Consider the following 19,831-nt stretch of genomic DNA (forward strand, 5'->3'; position numbering starts at 1 on the left):
TGTGCAACAGGGACAGCATCCTCCATCATCTTCCCTCCCGTCTTCTCTCAGCTTCCACCAACAAAGACCTCTCTGCCCAGCATTCTTTAGAAACTTCTTCCGTTTCTACCATCCTGATTGGCTGACACCACATTCCTAAATTGAACAACAAGCTTCTCATCTCAGCTCAAAACCAAACAAGCTGAAAGCAGAATAGACTGCTCTTACAGAACTGCTAAAATGAAATACACATAGCAGTAAAAATCCTAACCAGGGCATTACATATCATTGGCATATGTCGTGAAATCTGTTGCTTTGTGGCAGTAGTACGCTGCAATATATAATAATTTTAAAAATTTACAATAAGTATATATAAAAATTTTAAAATAAATAAGTAGTGCAAAAAGAGAGGAAAAAATAGTGAGGTAGTGTTCATGGATTCATCGTCCATTCTGAAATCTGATGGCAGAAGGGAAGAAGCTGTTCCTTATGTGTTGAGTGTATGTCTTCAAGCTCTGTACCACCTTCTTGTTTGTAGCAAAGAGAAGAAGGCATGTCCTGGGTAACAGGGGTCCTTAGTGATGGGCACATGGCCAAGTGGTTAAGGCATTTCTCTGGTGACCTGAAGGTCACTAGTTCGAGCCTCAGCTGTGGCAGTATGTTTGTGTACTTGAGCAAGACACCTAACCACACATTGCTCCAGTGTCTGTGAGAGGAGTGGCGCCCCACACAGACTTCCAATCTGCGCCTTGTAAGGCATGAAAATGCCCGATGTAGGCCTCTCATGGTCTGAGTCGACGTTCCCCTTAATGATGGATGCCACTTTTTTTCAGGCATCACCTTTTTTTAAGGTGTTCTTCATGCTGGGGAGGCTAGTGCCCATAATGGAACCCGCTGAGTTTACAACATTCTGCAGCTTTTCTGATTCCCTCCATACCAGAAAGTGATGTAACCAGTTAGAATGCTCTTCATGGTACATCAGTAGAAATTTGTGTTCGGTGACCTCAAACTCCTAATGAAGTATAGCCACTATCATGCCTTCTTTGTAATTGCATCAATATGTTGGGCCAGGATATATCTTCAGAGATGTTGACACCTAGGAACTTCAAACTGCTCATACTTTCCAGTCTCAATGAGGACTGGTGTGTGTTCCCTCACTTCCCCTTTCTGAAGTTCACAATCAATTCCTTGGTCTAACTGACATTGAATGCAAGGTTGTGGTTGCAACACCACTTAACAAGATGATCTATCTCATTCGTGTCCATCTCCACATAACCAGCTGAAATTCTGCCAACAATAACTTTGTCATTGACCAATTCATAGATGGCATTTGAGCTGTGTCAAACCACACAATTGTGGGTGTAGAGAGTACAGCAGTGGGCTAAGCACGCACCCTTTAGCTGTGACAGTGTTGATTGTCAGCGAGTAGAAGATGCTACCTCTGATCTGCACAGAATGTGGTCTCCTGATGAGGAGGTCAAGGATCCAGTTGAAAGGGGTGGTACAGAGGCCCAGATTTTGGAGTTTGTTGATTAAAACTGAGGGTATGATTGTGTTGAATGCTGAGCTATAATCAATAAACAGCAGCCTCATGTAGGTATTACTGTTGTCCAGGTGATCCAGGTCCAAGTGAGATTGCATCCATTGTAGACCCACTGTGGCAATATGCAAATTGCAGTGGATCCAGGTCCCTGCTTGGGCAGGAGTTGGTTCTAGCCATGGCCAACCTCTCAAAGCACTTCATCACAGTAGATGTGAGTGTAACTGGGCAATAATTGTTGAGGCATGTCACCCTGCTCTTTTTGGGCACTGGTGCAACTGTCACCTTTTTGAAGCAGGTAGGAACTTCTGAATATTGAAGATGTCCTTTAACACTTCTGCCAGTTGGTTGCCACAGGTTTTCAGAGCCCTTCCAGGTACACCATCAGGGCCTGACATCTTGCGAGGGTTCATCCACTTGAAAGACATTCTGAAGTTGGTCTCAGAGACAGAGATCAGGTGCTGCAGGGGTTTGCACAGGTGTAGTTTTATTTTCCCTTTCAAAGCATGCATAAAAGGCATTGAGTTCACCTAGGAGTGAAGTATCATAGCCATTCATGGTAGTTTTCACTTTGTAGGAAGTAATGGCCTACAAACACTACCAGAACTGACATTCATCTGATTTTGTCTACCTCAATCAGTATTGTTTTCTCATTCTTAAAATAGCCTTCCATAGGTCTTGCCTGGACTTCTTGTATAGTCCTGGATCACTGGTCTAGAATGCCACAGATCTAGCTCTCATCAGACTATAAATGTCTTTGTTCATCAAGGGTTTTTGGTTTGAATATGTCCAATATGTTCTCGATGGCACACTTATCCACACATGTCTTGAAAAAGTCGGTGATAACCGTAGCATATTCGTTCAGATTCAAAGAAGAATCCCTAAACATTGTCTATTCCACTAACTCAAAGCAGTCCTGTAACTGCTTCTCTACCTCCTTTGACCTTCTTGGTCCTCACTACTGGTGCTGTGGTTTTTAGTCAGTTCTTAGTCTGCACCTGTTTGGTGAGCCTTGTATTTAAAGGCAACAGTGGATTTTTTAATCATTTTAAGAAAAGTGCAATTAAGTGACATCATATAACTTGTTTCAAACAAAAATTCCTCTTCAACTAGGTGATTACAAAATACCATCATAATGCATAAATGAAACATATACTGTACTTGTTTTACCTAGTTCCCAGATTGAGCTTTTAGTAAGGACTGCTGAAGGAGTTAATAGATGAACCACTGCAGTCTATGACAACATATATGCATTTGGCAGCCAAGTACAATTTGGGTTCAAAGTAAATGGAAAAATACCATGTTCCACCAGGGGATTTTATGGCTTCAACATGGTTCATGGGAAATCAGTCTGGAAAGCATTTTTATTTTAAGAATTGATAAAATCGCTACAGAATCCTATGTGTTTGCATGGTAATGATGGAAACAGATTAAGGAGGTGTGGTTAGGCATAGTTTACTGAAGCCTGGATCATGCCGACCTCTTATTATTAGAGTTGCCTTCATCCAGGCAACTGAAGAGTTATTCACCAGACACCTGGTTTGTGCTGGGTCAATGCTGGGTAGGTTTTGAAGAGTCAGGAAGTTAAGTACATATGCTACAGAATACGACCCAGTTTTATGTAGATGGACAAATTTCTGGACATGATGAAGGGTCTTGGTCCAAAACGTCGACTATACACTTTTCCATAGATGCTGCCTGGCCTGCTGAGTTCCTCCAGCATTTTATGTGTGTTGCTTGGACTTCCAGCATCGGCAGATTTTCTCTTGCATGACATAGATGTTACTTCCTGCATTGTTCAGCTCAATCCTAAATATTTCAAGAGTTTTGATGCATTTGGATGCCAATTTTTTCAAATTTTTATTAAATTGTGATAAAACCAAACACAAAATTTGTATTGACTGAAATAAATAACTGGGACTTTATGCCAAAACATATATAATTAACTTTCCATTCTTTCCTTAGGTAACTGTGCCCACTTCCATAAAGGTGGTTGGTGGTACAATGCCTGTGCTCACTGTAATTTGAATGGAGTATGGTATCGTGGAGGTCATTATCGCAGCAAGTATCAGGATGGAATTTACTGGGCTGAATTTCGTGGAGGTTCCTACTCTCTTAAAAGTGTAGTAATGATGGTCAAACCTGAATAACACACTGGTAAATAAGTCACATGTCCCCAATGAATACACTTAAGAAAAATAAAGAGGTTGTTTCAAATATAGGTGCTTTGTTAAAAAAGCATTATGTTTCACAATGTTAACAGAACATTTAATTTGTTACCTACATAAATGGATTTATTACCTTATAAAATACTACAAATGCAAGGATCTTTAAAGTGTTTTGCGCATCTGTGTTCAACGAACTATTTGCACTATAGAGGAAATATGACTTTTCTGATACAGGACAGCATTACACATGTGCCATGAATTTAACCAGATTACTTTGTAATCCAATAAAACCACAATGTTATAACTAATCTTTAGATTATATTAATACTATATTTTATTGAAAGACTATTGCTTGTTTAATAATCTGCTGTCAAACACACCGACTTTATTCCAATAACATCTACAGGATCCTCATTATTTTTGGTAATGCTAAAAACAATGAAAGGCAATGTTGAAATATGTATTTCACAATGCCTTTCATGTACTGAAGGTTATTTTCAACAGAATTTTGAGGAACAATTATCTCCATAGATTATGAATGCTAATCCTTCTGAATGAGATGAAAAATAATTAAACTAGGGTTTAAAACAGTGTGCCATGTATCCTTATAAACTTTGAAATTTGAAATCCTGATCATTGTTAGATATAGAATACTCACAAGAAGAAATGTTTACACCATATTTGAATATTTGTTGGCGCCTCAATTTTTCCTTACGATGAAAATATATTGAAATCTTGTAGGTGTTACTAATCCTGAAAGCGGTCAGGTGGCCATTATTAACCACAGACAAATAAAATGGTTCAACTACAGAGAAAACTGTCATAATTTTACCAAATGCTCAATTCACCTGAAATGCTGCAAACAATGTGTTCATGATGATCATCACTGAACTAGAAAATTAGACCTGTATTTTAGAATACCATGAACTTCTAATCAGGAAAGGTAGAAATAAACTGTCTCTCTTCAGGAATAAAGTAACATATTTACTCATTAAGCCAGCTGGTGGCATAGTGGCATCAGTGCCGGACTTCAGAGCGAAGGCTCCCAAGTTCGAATCCAACCGGGTCCCCTTGCATGCTTTCCATCTGTGATGCGTTGAGTGTCGAGCTAGCAACTCGGCCTTGTAAAAAATAAGAAAGCCTGCTAAAAAAATGGCGTCCTGATGACTCCACTTGGACTTAAGGGCTTTCTTCTTCTTCTTTTTCATTTACTCATTAAAGAAAATGAGTAACTTCTTGAAAATAATTTTATTACACTTGTTCTTGATCAACACCTTGTGACTATAATCACTGTGTGCCATAGCTGGGCTGTGGTGTGGAGACCATATCCCATGACAGGCCTGCAACAAGAAGTTTGCTTTTTATAAGTTTTCCAAAATACCAGGTTGTTCATATTACTGGGGGCTTCCCCATAATAGCTGATAACTGAACAATATGGTAATTTATGAATTATGTTATGTTATTGTTGGTTTGTTCACACAACTGAACCAAGATTCCCAAAGTATTATAGGACAAAACTTGTATCATTTGAAGAATGTACAACAGCTGTATATCAACACCATACAAAAATATTTCCACTAAATCACATTATACATCTATTAGATTTATTTACCTGGGTTACAAGAAGGCACAATAAAGAATCTTTTAAAATGAACAATTTATTTATTTGTCTGAACTAAGCTTTGTTAAATTTCAACTATTAATCATTGATGAAATATCACCACTTATTTCATCTGTATTTAGTCAAAACATGTTAGTTCAGTCAAAACATCCTTACATCTCTGCAGTCAGGTAGTTGTAGGCAAATTAATGTCCGGTGACTTTTTGTCTATTTATTACAAAATTATTGATTGTAATTTAGTGAAATTTTCAAATCCATGAATGTTTTGACTTGTGGTAGTATCCAACCCAGATATGATAATTATAAGATAATCACTCATAAATCCAGTAAAAAATACACCAGACATGTCTTAAAATGTGAAAGCTCCATCACTAGAAGAAACTTGGAGTTCTTAGCAAACACAATTATGGGGAAGCTGGATACGATACAAACGAAATGAATGAAAAAATATGCTTATGATGTAGATGGCAGAACAATAGGAAACCCGTGAGGAATCCACGCTGTTTTAGAAAGACACAGTTCTCTATTGTAAATTCTCAAAAATACCATACAATTTCAAATGGTGAAAGATTATCATTTAAAGGAGAACATATTTAGATCTGTCAAGGGTGACAATGAAATTCAGTTAAACTGCTCTAATATATACCAAATATAGGGGAGGAAATACTTATATAAACAAATCTGGGTTGTAGAATTTTAAGAATGGGTTCTGGTCAACGCTGGTTGCTTAAATATGACATTCGAGGGGAAAAAAATCAGATCTTAATACAAGATTAATGTGAACACTTGTAAATAGACAATCTTAAGTTTCCGGTAAAATTGTCTGGTTTTCTTATTGAGATTCAAATTCCAAAAGTAAGTATAAACCATTAATAAAATATTTGATAGACTGCAATTTCTTACTCTAACTTGCTAATATCTTAAATTTTCATTTCATCATTACTTTTTTTTCACATTATCCTCCAAAATCCTTGAACATGGTATCAATTCCAAAATTGCAAACCTTGCACTAAATTCTTTGCTTGAATCACTCTGTGGGTTTCCAACCCTTGACATTCCAATTACTTTAATTAATTCTGTCTCTAATGCAGTGACTTCCAAGTCATTTCTCTCTACATAAAAACATTTTCCTCATGTCTTTTGCCCTGCCCAGTTTGATCCCATGCTGCTTGCTGTGATAGGAACATCTTTCTTCTATGCAACCAGTTCAAGCCCATCATAGTCTTCCAGATATCTGTTAAATTTTCACGCAGAGTGGTGGGTGCGTGGAATGGGCTGCCGGCAGCGGTGGTGGAGGTGGAAACAATAGGGTCTTTTAAGAGACTCCTGGATAGGTGCATGGAGCTTAGAAAAATAGAGGGCTGTGGGTAAGCCTAGGTAGTTCTAAGGTAAGGACACGTTCGGCACAGTTTTGTAGGCCGAAGGGCCTGTATTGTGCTGTAGGTTTTCTATGTTTCTTTAATCTAATGCTGCATCTGAAATACCTCAAACTTGAATTCCTTCTAGTAAACTTCTCCCGTAGATCAGGTCAAAGAATAAAGTTTTATATTCTTTGAATATAATGATATTACATGATAGGTATTTGATAACTTGTTAAATGTAACCATCTTTCATTGCCTTCATTGGTACAGGTGTTGAATATAAGAGTACAGAAGTCATGCTGCAGCTATCAAAAGCTTTATTCACACCATGATTGCAGTACTGCATGCAGTCCTGGTCGCCCCACTATAGGAAGGATGTGGAGAGACTATGGAGAGAATGCAGAAGAGATTTACTAGAATGCTGTCTCAATTAGAGGATATGAATTATAATGAAAGATTGGAAAACTTGGGTTGTTCTCCCTAGAATGTCAGAGGCTGAGGGGAGACCCGAGAGAGGCATTTCAAATTATGAGCGGCATTGTTCGGGTAGGCAGCCAAAACCTACCAACAGATTAGAAATGTCAAACAGCAGGGGACATGAAACAAGGGAGGAGGGTTTAAAGGCAATATGAGGGGCAAGTTTTTTTTAATACAGAGTGGTAGATCCCTGGAATAGGTTACCAGGGGTAATAGTGAAACCAGGCAGCTTGTTACGAGTTTAAGCAGCTTTTAGACAGACACATGAATATGAAGGGAAAAAAGAGGTATGGATGACACAGAATGAAATTTAGTGTAAAACTGGTTTCAAGATAGTACAAAATCATGGCTGAATAGGTTGTCCAATACTGTACTGTTCTATGCTCTATATAATAATTCTGTAATTTCCCTGCATTATGCTTCTTGGTAGCAAAAGTACAAAAGTACCTTTCTTGCTTCTTAATTCCAATCCAAACAGTTTCTATTCTTATTCTTTCAAGGATATACTTTCACTCAAAACAGCCTCAAAACATCTCTGGGGACCTAACCTGGTCCCAACATATTGATGTAGCTATAAAGAAGCCAAGACAGCGACTAGACTTCATTACAAATTTGAAGAGATTTGGTATGTCAACAAATATCCTCAAAACCTTAAGTAGATATACTGTGGCGAGCATTCTGACAGACTGCGTCACTGTCTGCATGGGAGGGAGGGAGCTATTGCACAGGACCGAAAGAACTTGCAGAGGGTCGTAAATTTAGCCGGCTCCATCTTGGGTACTAGCCTACAAAGTACCTAGGACATCTTCAAGGAGCAGTGTCTCAGAAAGGCAGCTTCCATTATTAAGGACCCCCAGCACCCAGGGCATGCCTTTTTCTCATTGTTACCATAAGTTAGGGAGTACAGAAGCCTGGAGGCACACACTCAGTGATTCAGGAACAGCTTCTTCCCCTCTGCCATCTGATTCTTAAATGAATATTGAACCCGTGAACGCTACCTCACTTTTTTAATATGTATTATTTCTGTTCTTGCACGATTTTTAATCTATTCAATATACATATACTGTAATTTATTTATTTTCCTCTATTATGTATTGCATTGAACTGCTGCTGCTAAGTTAACAAATTTCACGACACATGCTGATGATAATAAACCCGATTCTGATTCTAATACAGAGTTCTTGTTTGAGACTGGAATGCACTGTACGCTTCCAAGAGGTATTCACACAGTCCTAAATTCTGTCTTGTCTGACAGACAGCTCTTAAAACATATGATCCATAAAAATTTCAGTCTCCCCAAGCTCTGATGACCCCTGCTTCTCTCCAAGCTAGGTCCTGTGCTTGAACTTGATCACATTCCTTCACAAAGAGTTTGAATAATAATGAAGTCATCATAATAACAATATAATAACAACCAAAGCCAAATCCAACCAAGTTCATCAATTCATTGATGCATTGATAAGTATATGATCCATCTTTGGCAACTGTGTGTGTGATACTTAACTGGCATTTTATTATCACCTTTAAAAATAGATGCAAAGTGAAGTTAGGAGAACATAAGTGATCCATTTCTGCCTTTAAAGCTACTTTGTTGAATATTGAGGAGTATTCACTTTTAATAAACTTCTATTAAAAAGATTACTGAGCAAAATCTCAAATCATATATGCAACCTGAAAACAAAATGGCAACTAGACCAGTTTTAGAATAAACACTTCCAAACATTCTCCAAAGCTGGAGAACTCTCATTCATTTGTTTAAACCTTTTTATTCAACCAGGTATCTTTGTGATGTTTTCCTTGGTGTGACTTAAGTTTCATATTTAGTTTACTCTTCTCTGATCACCCACCTCATTCTGCTTATACACTCAATGGCCACTTTAATACGAACATCTGTATACCTGCTTGTTGATGTAAATATCTAATCAGCCAATCATGCATGCATAAAAGCGTGCAGACATGGTCAAGATTTTCAGTTGTTGTTCAAGCTAAACAGAGTGGAGGACAAATGCTATCTAGTTGACTTTGACCATGGAATGACTTTAGATGGCAGACAGGATGGTTTGAGTATCTCCTGAGATTTTCACAGACAACAGTCTCTAGAATTTAGAGAATGGTGTGAAAAACAAAATAAACATCCAGCAACTGGTAGCTCTGTGGGCAAAAACACTTTGTTAATGAGAGAGGTCAGAGGAGAATGGCCAGACTGGTTCAAGCTGACAGGAAGCTGACAGTAACTCAAATAACCATGAGTTACAAGTGGTGTGCAGAAAAGCAGCTTTGAATGCACAACGCATCAAACCTTGAAGAGGATGGGCTACAGCAGCAGAAGACCATGAACATACACTCAGTGGCCACTTCATTAGGTGCATCATACAAAACTATTGTTGTTCATTCTCCTTGAAATAGTAACGAACTTAATTTGGACTAACGAAGGATGTCTTTATCAAGTACAAGATGTTAACATAATTTTCCTCAACTGAAATAAGATGAACAAACTTTTCCTTCCTCTCAAATAAATGACATAACATTTTGAAAGACGTAACAAACTTTCACTTAATTCAGTGCCATGTAAGAATGGAAAAAAAACTATTTTAATATTCCTCAGATTTCAGTCCGTAAATTACATACCTACAGTATTTTCCTTTGCTGTTGTGAGATTACTCTCACTGGATTATTTTTTATATCAATCTAGTGAGAGTAATCTTACAAATGTAAAAGAAAATAATAATCTTGGTTCTGTCACATTTTGTATTTTTGAGTTAGTCTATCCAAAAGCCTAGCCAGTATTTGACTCTACAAAACTCTCCCAAGATCACAATCTGACCAATAATTAAAAGCTTTCTTCACATGGTATTGCATTTTTGTTTAGAAAATTGTAATGCAGCCTGCAATACATTTAACCTTATCTACCTCTTCTCAAAATCATGCTCCATTATTATTGATTGTATGGCAAAATAGTTGGTTGAATTATTTATGGCCAGATTCAATCTTTTGCATCTGCAGTTTAACATCCCTTGTGTTTTAAAAGCCATCTCTTGTACTGATGCCCAAGCATGGTGATCTGCCTCAATGATTACCATTCTGTCATGCTTATATGAACCATAATGAAATACTTATTGAGATCAATTATGGCACTAATCAACTCCTGCTTCAGGGTTAATACGAATCAGCTCCAATTAACCTACCACCACAACAGGTCAATGACAGCTGCCATTTCTCTGGCTCTGCACTCTGCTTAAGACAATCTGGGCAACAGGAACTCATATATCAGGCTGCTGCAGAAAGAAGGCAAACACTCGACATTGGGGGACTGATGCTGGAGAGTCAGCAGCCATCAATTTCTGTACATTAACATATCACAAAACCTGTCCTGGGCTCAGCACATAGATTCAAGCACAAGGAAGGCTTGCAAGCTTTATCAATTTCTTAAAAAATTTAAGAAGGTTAAAGAAGTTCATCTTGTCACAAACACTAACAAATTTCTACAAATACAGTTGAAAGTATCCTGACTAGTTGTGTCAGGATCTGATATACCAATTTGAATATGCAGGAATGCAAGAAGATGCAGAGAGTAGTGGATTTGGCTTAATACATCATGGGCACATCCCTGCCCAACATTGATAATATCTACAAGAAGGTTTTGCCTCAAGAAAGCAAAACCCGTCCATCTAAGATCCAACTTAAGAAGACTGAAGTCCAACTCCACCATGTTCAAGAACAGAAACTTCCTTTTAACCATTTGGTTTTTGAACCAATTGATACACCCCTAATCATTAGAGTTTAGCTGTATCACTTTTCGTCCCTCTTCCCTCCGGGAGAAGGCTCAGGAGCTTGAAGACTCGTACAGCCAGATTTGGGAACAGCTTCTTTCCAACTGTGATAAGACTGCTGAACGGATCCTGACCCGGATCTGGGCTGTACCCACCAAATATCTGGACGTGCATCTCAGTTTTTTTGTATTACCTTACTTTCCATTTTTCGAATTTTTCTATTTATGATTTATAATTTAAATTTTTAATATTTACTATCGATTTGTAATCCAGGGAGTGGGAAGCGCAGAATCAAATATCGCTATGATGATTGTACGTTCTAGTATCAATTGTTTGGCGACTATAAAGTATAAAGTATTTTTGTTCTGTTATTTCTTGCAAAATAATAATAAATAATAACAAATAATAATGATTAATGTACATTTCTCTTATGAATCTTCTGTATCTGATGCCATGTGCCTATGAAGCTGCTGCAAGTGAGTTTTTCATTACACCTTTGCATATTACAATAAACGACCTTGACTTTGAAGTATGATGACACATAGGTAAAGTGCCTATTAAGGCTTTTGGAATATTATCCCTTAAATAGAGAGGAAGTGAATTTTGAAATAGGTACATGCTACAAATGTGCAATCATTTGATAAGCCACATCTAAACATAAAGCACAGACATTGTCACAATGTAAGAATCAGAAACAGGTTTATTAGATGATGTGAAAATTGTTGTTTTGCAACAACAGTACAGTATAAACATAAAATTACTATAAATTACAAAACAAATAAATAGTGCAATAATGAATAATAAGGCAGTGTTCATCGATTCTGGACTGTTCAGAATCTGATGGTGGAGAGAAAGGTGTTTCTGAATCATTGAGTGTGCATCTTTAGGGCTCCTGTGCCTCCTCCCTGATGGTAGTAACAAAAGGGTCATGCCCTGTAAGGTGAACGTCTTCAATGATGGATGCTGCCTTCTTGAAGCACCAACTCTTGATATCCTTGAAGATAGGAATGATTGTGCCTATGATAGAGCTTGCTGAGTCTACAACATTCTCTAGCCTCTTGCTATCCTCTGCATTGGAGTTTCCATTCCAGCCTGTGATGTAACCAATCAGAATGCTCTCCGCCAAAAATCAAAAGAAAGTTTTAAGATTATTTTGTGACATACCAAATCTCCTCAAACATCTGTCCTTTTCATGATTGCATCAATGCATTTTGCACAGGATGGACCCACAAGATGTTGACACCCAGGAACTTAAAGATCCTTACCCTTTCTACCACTGACAGCTCAACAAGAACTGGTGTGTGTTCTTCCAATTTCCCCTTATGAAGTTAACAATCAATTCCTTGCTGACATTGAGTGCGAGGTTGTGGTTGTTCTTACTGCCGCATGCCCCCCATCGCTGTCTTGAGTTTTTACCAGCAGTAGTGCTGAGATCTGTGAATTTATAGATGCTGGTTTAGCTGTGCTTAGCCACACAGTAGAGCAGTGGGCAAAGTACACATATTCGAAGTGCACCTGTGTTGATTGTCAGTGAGATGTTATTATCTATCTCTACTGTCAATACATTCCTGATGAGAAGTCAAGGGTCCAATTGTAGAGATGTACAGAGGTTTTTTTTTAAACGCAAACACGAGGAATTCTGCAGATGCTGGAAATTCAAGCAACACACATCAAGGTTGCTGGTGATGCTGCCTGGCCTGCTGCGTTCACCAGCAACTTTGATGTACGTTGCTTGAAGTACAGAGGTCCAGGTTTAGAAGCTTAGGATGGTTAATTCTGAGGGGATGATGGCATTGAATGCAAGCTGTAATCCATAAACACCAGTCTGGTCTATGTTTTGGTGTTGTACATGATTAGCCACAGTCTAGTCGATGCTTATGGGTTTTGTTGTCATCACTGAGAAATCTATGAAGATAGACTGAATTGTTGGAAAGTAATCAATAAAGGAGTTAAAAACAAATATCCGAAGTTCCTGGATTTATTTAACTGATAACAGGAAACATGAGCGGTTGAGAAAAAGTTCTATGGACAGAGAACCACAGAAAATGTTTCAAGGTGATGACCTTTCATCAGAACATTTTCATCAGGCCAAAGACAGATGTCAAAATGGAATATTACAGTACCAAGAACTAGAGGCTTGGGGTCATCCATTCGAGAGTTCAGGGGCTTTCTGCAAAGCATTCACACATTCAGCATTTGGATTCTCCAATGAGGGAGGTTCACTGAAATGCTAGTACATCAGTGCTTCATTTGGAAGGAGTATTTAGGTCCATGGATGATTTAGGTACACCAGTACATGCGCTTGTTAATGCGGATATCTAATCAGCCAATCATATGGCATCAACTCAATGCATAAAAGCATACAAACATGGTCAAGAATTCAGTTGTTGTTCAGACCAAATCTGAATGGGGAAGAAATATGATTTAAGTGACTTTGATCATGCAATGATTGTTGTTGCGGGGCGGCGGGGGGGCTGGTTTGAGTATCTCAGAAACTGCTGATTTCCAGAGATTTTCACACACAACAGTCTCTGCAGTTTACAGAGAATGGTGCAAGAAACAAAAAAATAATCCAGCAAGCAGTAGTCCTGTGGGCAATAACACCTTGTTAATAAGCGAGACCAGAGGTGAATGGCCAGACTGGTTCAAGCTGACAGGAAGGCAGCAGTAACTCAAATAACTTCGCATTACAACATTGGTGTGCAGAAGAGCATCACTGAATGCACAATACGTCGAGCCTTGAAGTTGATAGGCTACAGCAGCAGAAGACCATGAACATGCACTCAGTGGCCATTTTATTAGGTACAGTAGGTACCGTACTAAGTTTCCACTGAGTGTAGATAGAAAGGACAGCTGTTATATCACCTACACCTGAATGGGGAAGGCAATTGGAGGGAATTGAAGAGTACAGTCAGTGGCAAATGACGCTTTGGACTGTTAGAAGATTTATTTAACTCAGGAAGTAAACATGATCTCTTCCATTCCCTAGTCCAAGAATCCCATTGACATAAATGAGTTCTCTGGTCCGATACCATCCGCCACTTAACTTGCAAACTAATCTGCTACAGTCCAGGATTAACTTGCATACAAATAGCTGAACAATGAAAGTTCTTTCCAGAGTTAACTGTTGGCATTTATGTTTCACACTAATTATTAAATACAAGAATATGAGAACATTTAAAAACATTAAAATCAACTCAAATGAAGAAAAGTAAATTGTCTTTAACTTGCTCTTCCATTTTGAAATGATTATCTGCATTAAAATCAATAGATTTATTGAACAATGGTTTAGTTGGCAGGGTACTCAGCCCAATTATTGGGAAGTCTATCAATATCTACACTCACCCACTAGATTCTATGAAGTGTTCACAATACAGGCCGTACCCAAGTTACATAAGTGCTCTGTTCCTGAGAAACATCAGCAAACCATTTCTCCTCCAGTCAAAACATGTACGTTTTATTTTGTTACCTATATTATATTGTTCCACCTACATTTGCTATAAGACTTCACCAAAGTTGGATATTACCTTGGTTTATTTACTTTCACCCTAACACTACTCATAATTAAACTAATGAAATTTTTACTATACCCAGTCATAAATATCAAAACATTTTATTATTATTGCTACTACTATCACTACCATCTTGAAAATGCTTTAAAAATGTATGGGAGAATTTGTGAGAAACCAGGTTTCCATATTCAACTGATCCATAACCCTGTAAAGGAACATTATTACAATGGGTTGTTAGAAGTCTAGAATGTTTACTTTTGCTCAATTCCTCCATTCAAACATATTGTATGCAGATTTAACACACAGTTCACAGCTAAAATGTGAACTCAATCAGAAATTTTTATAGAACATAGAATAGTACAGAACAGTACAGGCCCTTTGGCCCACAATGTTGTGCCGACCCTCAAACCCTGCCTCCCATATAACCCCCCACCTTAGATTCCTCCATATACCTGTCTAGTAGTCTCTTAAACTTCACGAGCGTATCAGCCTCCACCACTGACTCAGGCAGCGCATTCCATGCACCAACCACTCTCTGAGTAAAAAGCCTTCCTCTAATATCCCTCTTGAACTTCCCACCCCTTACCTTAAAGCCATGTTCTCTTGTACTGAGCAGTGGCGCCCTGGGGAAGAGGTGCTGGCTAACCACTCTATCTATTCCTCTTGTTATCTTGTACACCTCTATCATGTCTCCTCTCATCCTCCTTCTCTCCAAAGAGTAAAGCCCCAGGTCCCTTAATCTCTGATCATAATGCATACTTTCTAAACCAGGCAGCATCCTGGTAAATCTCCTCTGTACCCTTTCCAATGCCTCCACATCCTTCCTGTAGTGAGGTGACCAGAACTGGACACAGTACTCCAAGTGTGGCCTAACCAGAGTTTTATAGAGCTGCATCATTACATCGTGACTCTTAAACTCTATCCCTCGACTTATGAAAGCTAACACCCCATAAGCTTTCTTAACTACCCTATCCACCTGTGAGGCAACTTTCAGGGATCTGTGGACATGTACCCCGAGATCTCTCTGCTCCTCCACACTACCAACTATCCTGCCATTTACTTTGTACTCTGCCTTTGAGTTTGTCCTTCCAAAGTGTACTACCTCACACTTCTCCAGGTTGAACTCCATCTGCCGCTTCTCAGCCCACTTCTGCATCCTATCAATGTCTCTCTGCAATCTTTGACAATCCTCTACACTATCTACAACACCACCAACCTTTGTGTCGTCTGCAAACTTGCCAGCCCACCCTTCTACCCCCACATCCAGGTCGTTAATAAAAATCACGAAAAGTAGAGGTCCCAGAACAGATCCTTGTGGGACACCACTAGTCACAATCCTCCAATCTGAATGTACTCCCTCCACCACCACCCTCTGCCTTCTGCAGGCAAGCCAATTCTGAATCCAACTAGCCAAACGTCCCTGGATCCCATGCCTTCTAACTTTCTGAATAAGCCTACCGTGTGGAACCTTGTCAAATGCCTTACTAAAATCCATATAGATCACATCCACTGCACTACCCTCATCTATATGCCTGGTCACCTCCTCAAAGAACTCTATCAGGCTTGTTAGACACGATCTGCTCTTCACAAAGCCATGCTGACTGTCCCTGATCAGACCATGATTCTCTAAATGCCTACAGATCCTATCTCGAAGAATCTTTTCCAACAGCTTTCCCACCACAGATGTAAGGCTCACTGGTCTATAATTACCCGTACTAACCCTACTACCTTTTTTGAACAAGGGAACAACATTCGCCTCCCTCCAATCCTCTGGTACCATTCCCGTGGACAACGAGGACATAAAGATCCTAGCCAGAGGCTCAGCAATCTCTTCTCTCGCCTCGTGGAGCAACCTGGGGAATATTCCGTCAGACCCCGGGGACTTATCCGTCCTAATGTATTTTAACAACCCCAACACCTCCTCTCCCTTAATATCAACATGCTCCAGAACATCAACCTCACTCATGTTGTCCTCACCATCATCAAGTTCCCTCTCATTGGTGAATACCGAAGAGAAGTATTCATTGCGGACCTCACTTACTTCCACAGCCTCCAGGCACATCTTCCCACCTTTATCTCTAATCGGTCCTACCTTCACTCCTGTCATCCTTTTTTTCTTCACATAATTGAAGAATGCCTTGGGGTTTTCCTTTACCCTACTCGCCAAGGCCTTCTTATGCCCCCTTCTTGCTCTTCTCAGTCCCTTCTTAAGCTCCTTTCTTGCTTCCCTATATTCCTCAATAGACCCATCTGATCCTTGCTTCCTAAACCTCATGTATGTGGCCTTCTTCCACCTGACTAGATTTTCCACCTCACTTGTCACCCATGGTTCCTTCACCCTACCATTCTTTATCTTCCTCACCGGGACAAATTTATCCCTTACATCCCGCAAGAGATCTCTAAACATCGACCACATGTCCATAGTACATTCCCCTGCAAAAACATCATCCCAATTCACACCCGCAAGTTCTAGCCTTATAGCCTCATAATTTGCCTTTCCCCAATTAAAAATTTTCCTGTCCTCTTTGATTCTATCCTTTTCCATGATAATTATAAAGGCCAGGGAGCGGTGGTCACTGTCCCCCAGATGCTCACCCACTGAGAGATCTGTGACCTGACCCGGTTCATTACCTGGTACTAGATCTAGTATGGCATTCCCCCTGGTCGGCCTGTCCACATACTGTGACAGGAATCCATCCTGGACACACTTAACAAATTCTGCCCCATCTAAACCCTTGGAACTAATCAGGTGCCAATCAATATTAGGGAAGTTAAAGTCACCCATGATAACAACCCTGTTATTTTTGCACCTTTTAAAATCTGCCTCCCAATCTGCTCCTCTGTATCTCTGCTGCTACCAGGGGGCCTATAGAATACCCCCAGTAGAGTAACTGCTCCCTTCCTGTTCCTGACTTCCACCCATATTGACTCAAAGGAGGATCCTGCTACATTTCCCACCCTTTCTGTAGCTGTAATAGTATCCCTGACCAGTAATGCCACCCCTCCTCCCCTTTTTCCGCCCTCTCTATCCCTTTTAAAGCACTGAAATCCAGGAATATTAAGAATCCATTCCTGCCCTGGTGCCAGCCAAGTCTCTGTAATAGCCACTACATCATAATTCTCTGTATGTATCCAAGCTCTCAGTTCATCACCTTTGTTCCTGATGCTTCTTGCATTGAGGTACACACATTTCAGCCCTTCTACCTTACTGTCTTTACACCGTTTATTCTGCTTCTCTTTCCCCAAAGCCTCTCTGTATGTTAGATCTGGCTTTACTCCATGCACTTCTTTCACTGCTCTATTGCTCTGGGTCCCATCCCCCTCGCAAATTAGTTTAAACCCTCCCGAACCATGCTAGCAAACCTACCTGAAAGGATATTGCTCCCCCTCGAGTTCAGGTGCAACCCATCCAATCTGTACAGGTCCCACCTTCCCCAGAAGAGATCCCAATGATCTAAAAATCTAAAACCCTGCTCCCTGCACCAATTCCTCAGCCATGCATTCAACTGCCATCTCCTCCAATTCTTAACATCTCTGTCACATAGCACTGGCAGCAATCCTGAGAACGTCACCCTTGAGGTCCTGTTCTTCAGCCTTCTGTCTAATTCCCGAAACTCACACTTCAGGACCTCATCCCTCTTCCTGCCTATGTCGTTGGTCCCAACATGTATCACAACCTCTGGTTGCTTTCCCTCTTGTATCAGGATGTCGTGCACCCGGTCAGAGACATTCCAGACCCTGGCACCCGGGAGGCAACAAACCATGCGGGTGTCCTTTTCACGTCCACAAATCTCCTGTCTGCTCCTCTGACTATAGAGTCTCTAATGACGACAGCTCTCCTCTTCTCCGTTCCACCCTTCTGCACCACAGGGTCAGACTCAGTGCCGGAGGCCCTGCCACCGTGGCTCACACCTGGTCGGTCGTCCTCGCCAACAGTATCCAGGACGTTAAACTTATTATTCAGGGGAATGGCTACAGGGGTGCTCTGCACTACCAGTCTGCTCACCTTTGCTTTCCCTCCTCTGACTGTCACCCAACGACCTGCTTCCGACAGCCTAGGTGTGACTACCTCCTGTAGCTCTCATCTATGACTGCCTCATTCTCCCTTATGAGTCGAAGGTCATCCAGCTGCTGCTCCAGATTCCTTACATGGTCTTCCAGATCGACCAGCCGTATGCACTTCTGGCAGATGTGACTCTGCGGGAGAGGGGCGTTCCCCCAAGACTGCCACATCTCACATGAGAGGCACATCACCGTCTCAGGAGACATTGTAAAAACTAACTGCGAGCTAGCTTGTCCTCCGCCTCTTCTCAAGTCAAAGCCTCAAAGCTCCACTCCTTCACTGGCCCACTTTGGCCAATGTCATTCTGTATCTTGCATGTTGTTCAAGAACTTCAGGTCAATTCTCAATTATGTGTTTTGGTTATCAAAACATTATCTCAACCAGCATACCAGTCACCACAATCACCACTCAGTGAGACTGCACTTTTACTTCTCCTACTATTGGGGAGCATTATACGAACTGTTACTGTCAATGTTTTCTATTGATACAATTAACATTGGGAAATAGGAGGAACAAACTTGAAGCACCAGCTGGACAGAAGAGATAAGGTTATTAACATAATTAATATTACTGAAAATTATATTGAACTTAATCAGATTAAAAAAAACTTAAATGATAATTGACAAGTACAATATAATTAGTTGTCTAATGACATGCTGAAATTTGTAATTGGCAAAATGACCACTGATGTTAAAACTATTTTTTCGTAAAGTCAAACAAATTGGATGAGCTCATCCTGTAATTAAGCTATTTTGCTCTTTACCTGCCAGAATTTGTCTCAGAAAACAGGCAGTTGCACAATACACCATTGCTGAGAAAAACAAAACAGTAATTCCTACCTAGATATGGAATACATGGAGTCATCTTCAAACTATTAATGTAATCCCTGAGCCTCTTGTAATTATCTTCTTTAGACACCAGATATTCTAATTTTTCAAAAGTTGTTTTATCTTTTCTGCTCAAAAGCTGTGGAAAGAAAATTATGAAAAATAAACACTTATAACAATATTTAATAGTGATTACCTGTAGAACAAACATAACAATTACAGTATTATGGATACATCTGCATGTATCCAATAGCCAGTTACTCTTTTTCTAAATCAAAGTAAATCTTGAGGATTATGGGAGGCTACAATATTACTTACTACCTACTGATAATTCCTCTCAAGATGCCTCCTGCAGTGCATATGTTTGTGTATAACTACAGGGAATGGAGTTTCCATACCTGAATGGAGTTTTAATACCGTAAGAACATACAATGATATAGTTCCTAGTTAGAATTGTATACAACTTAGAGGGGAAACACATATTAATGGAAATATTTCCACGTATCTGTCATT

The 19,831-nt window shown here is 39.7% G+C and overlaps 2 protein-coding genes across 10 annotated transcripts in view; one reads left to right on the forward strand and one right to left on the reverse strand.

Annotated features, from left to right (window-relative positions):
- Positions 1-15,268, forward strand: part of angptl1a (angiopoietin-like 1a) — a 111,864-nt gene extending 96,596 nt beyond the window's left edge. Inside the window, exon 5 of the mRNA XM_063063728.1 lies at positions 3,485-15,268. Coding sequence (XP_062919798.1) covers positions 3,485-3,669 — 185 coding nt within the window. The 3' untranslated portion in view covers positions 3,670-15,268. The remainder of the gene's footprint in view (positions 1-3,484) is intronic.
- Positions 1-19,831, reverse strand: part of ralgps2 (Ral GEF with PH domain and SH3 binding motif 2) — a 566,060-nt gene that overhangs the window by 280,769 nt on the left and 265,460 nt on the right. For all 9 annotated transcript variants that reach the window (XM_063063724.1, XM_063063722.1, XM_063063726.1 and 6 more), the window contains one exon: positions 19,331-19,457. In XM_063063724.1, coding sequence (XP_062919794.1) covers positions 19,331-19,457 — 127 coding nt within the window. The remainder of the gene's footprint in view (positions 1-19,330; positions 19,458-19,831) is intronic.

Source organism: Mobula hypostoma, chromosome 12, assembly GCF_963921235.1.
Source record: "Mobula hypostoma chromosome 12, sMobHyp1.1, whole genome shotgun sequence".
NCBI classification, from domain to species: Eukaryota; Metazoa; Chordata; class Chondrichthyes; order Myliobatiformes; family Myliobatidae; genus Mobula; species Mobula hypostoma.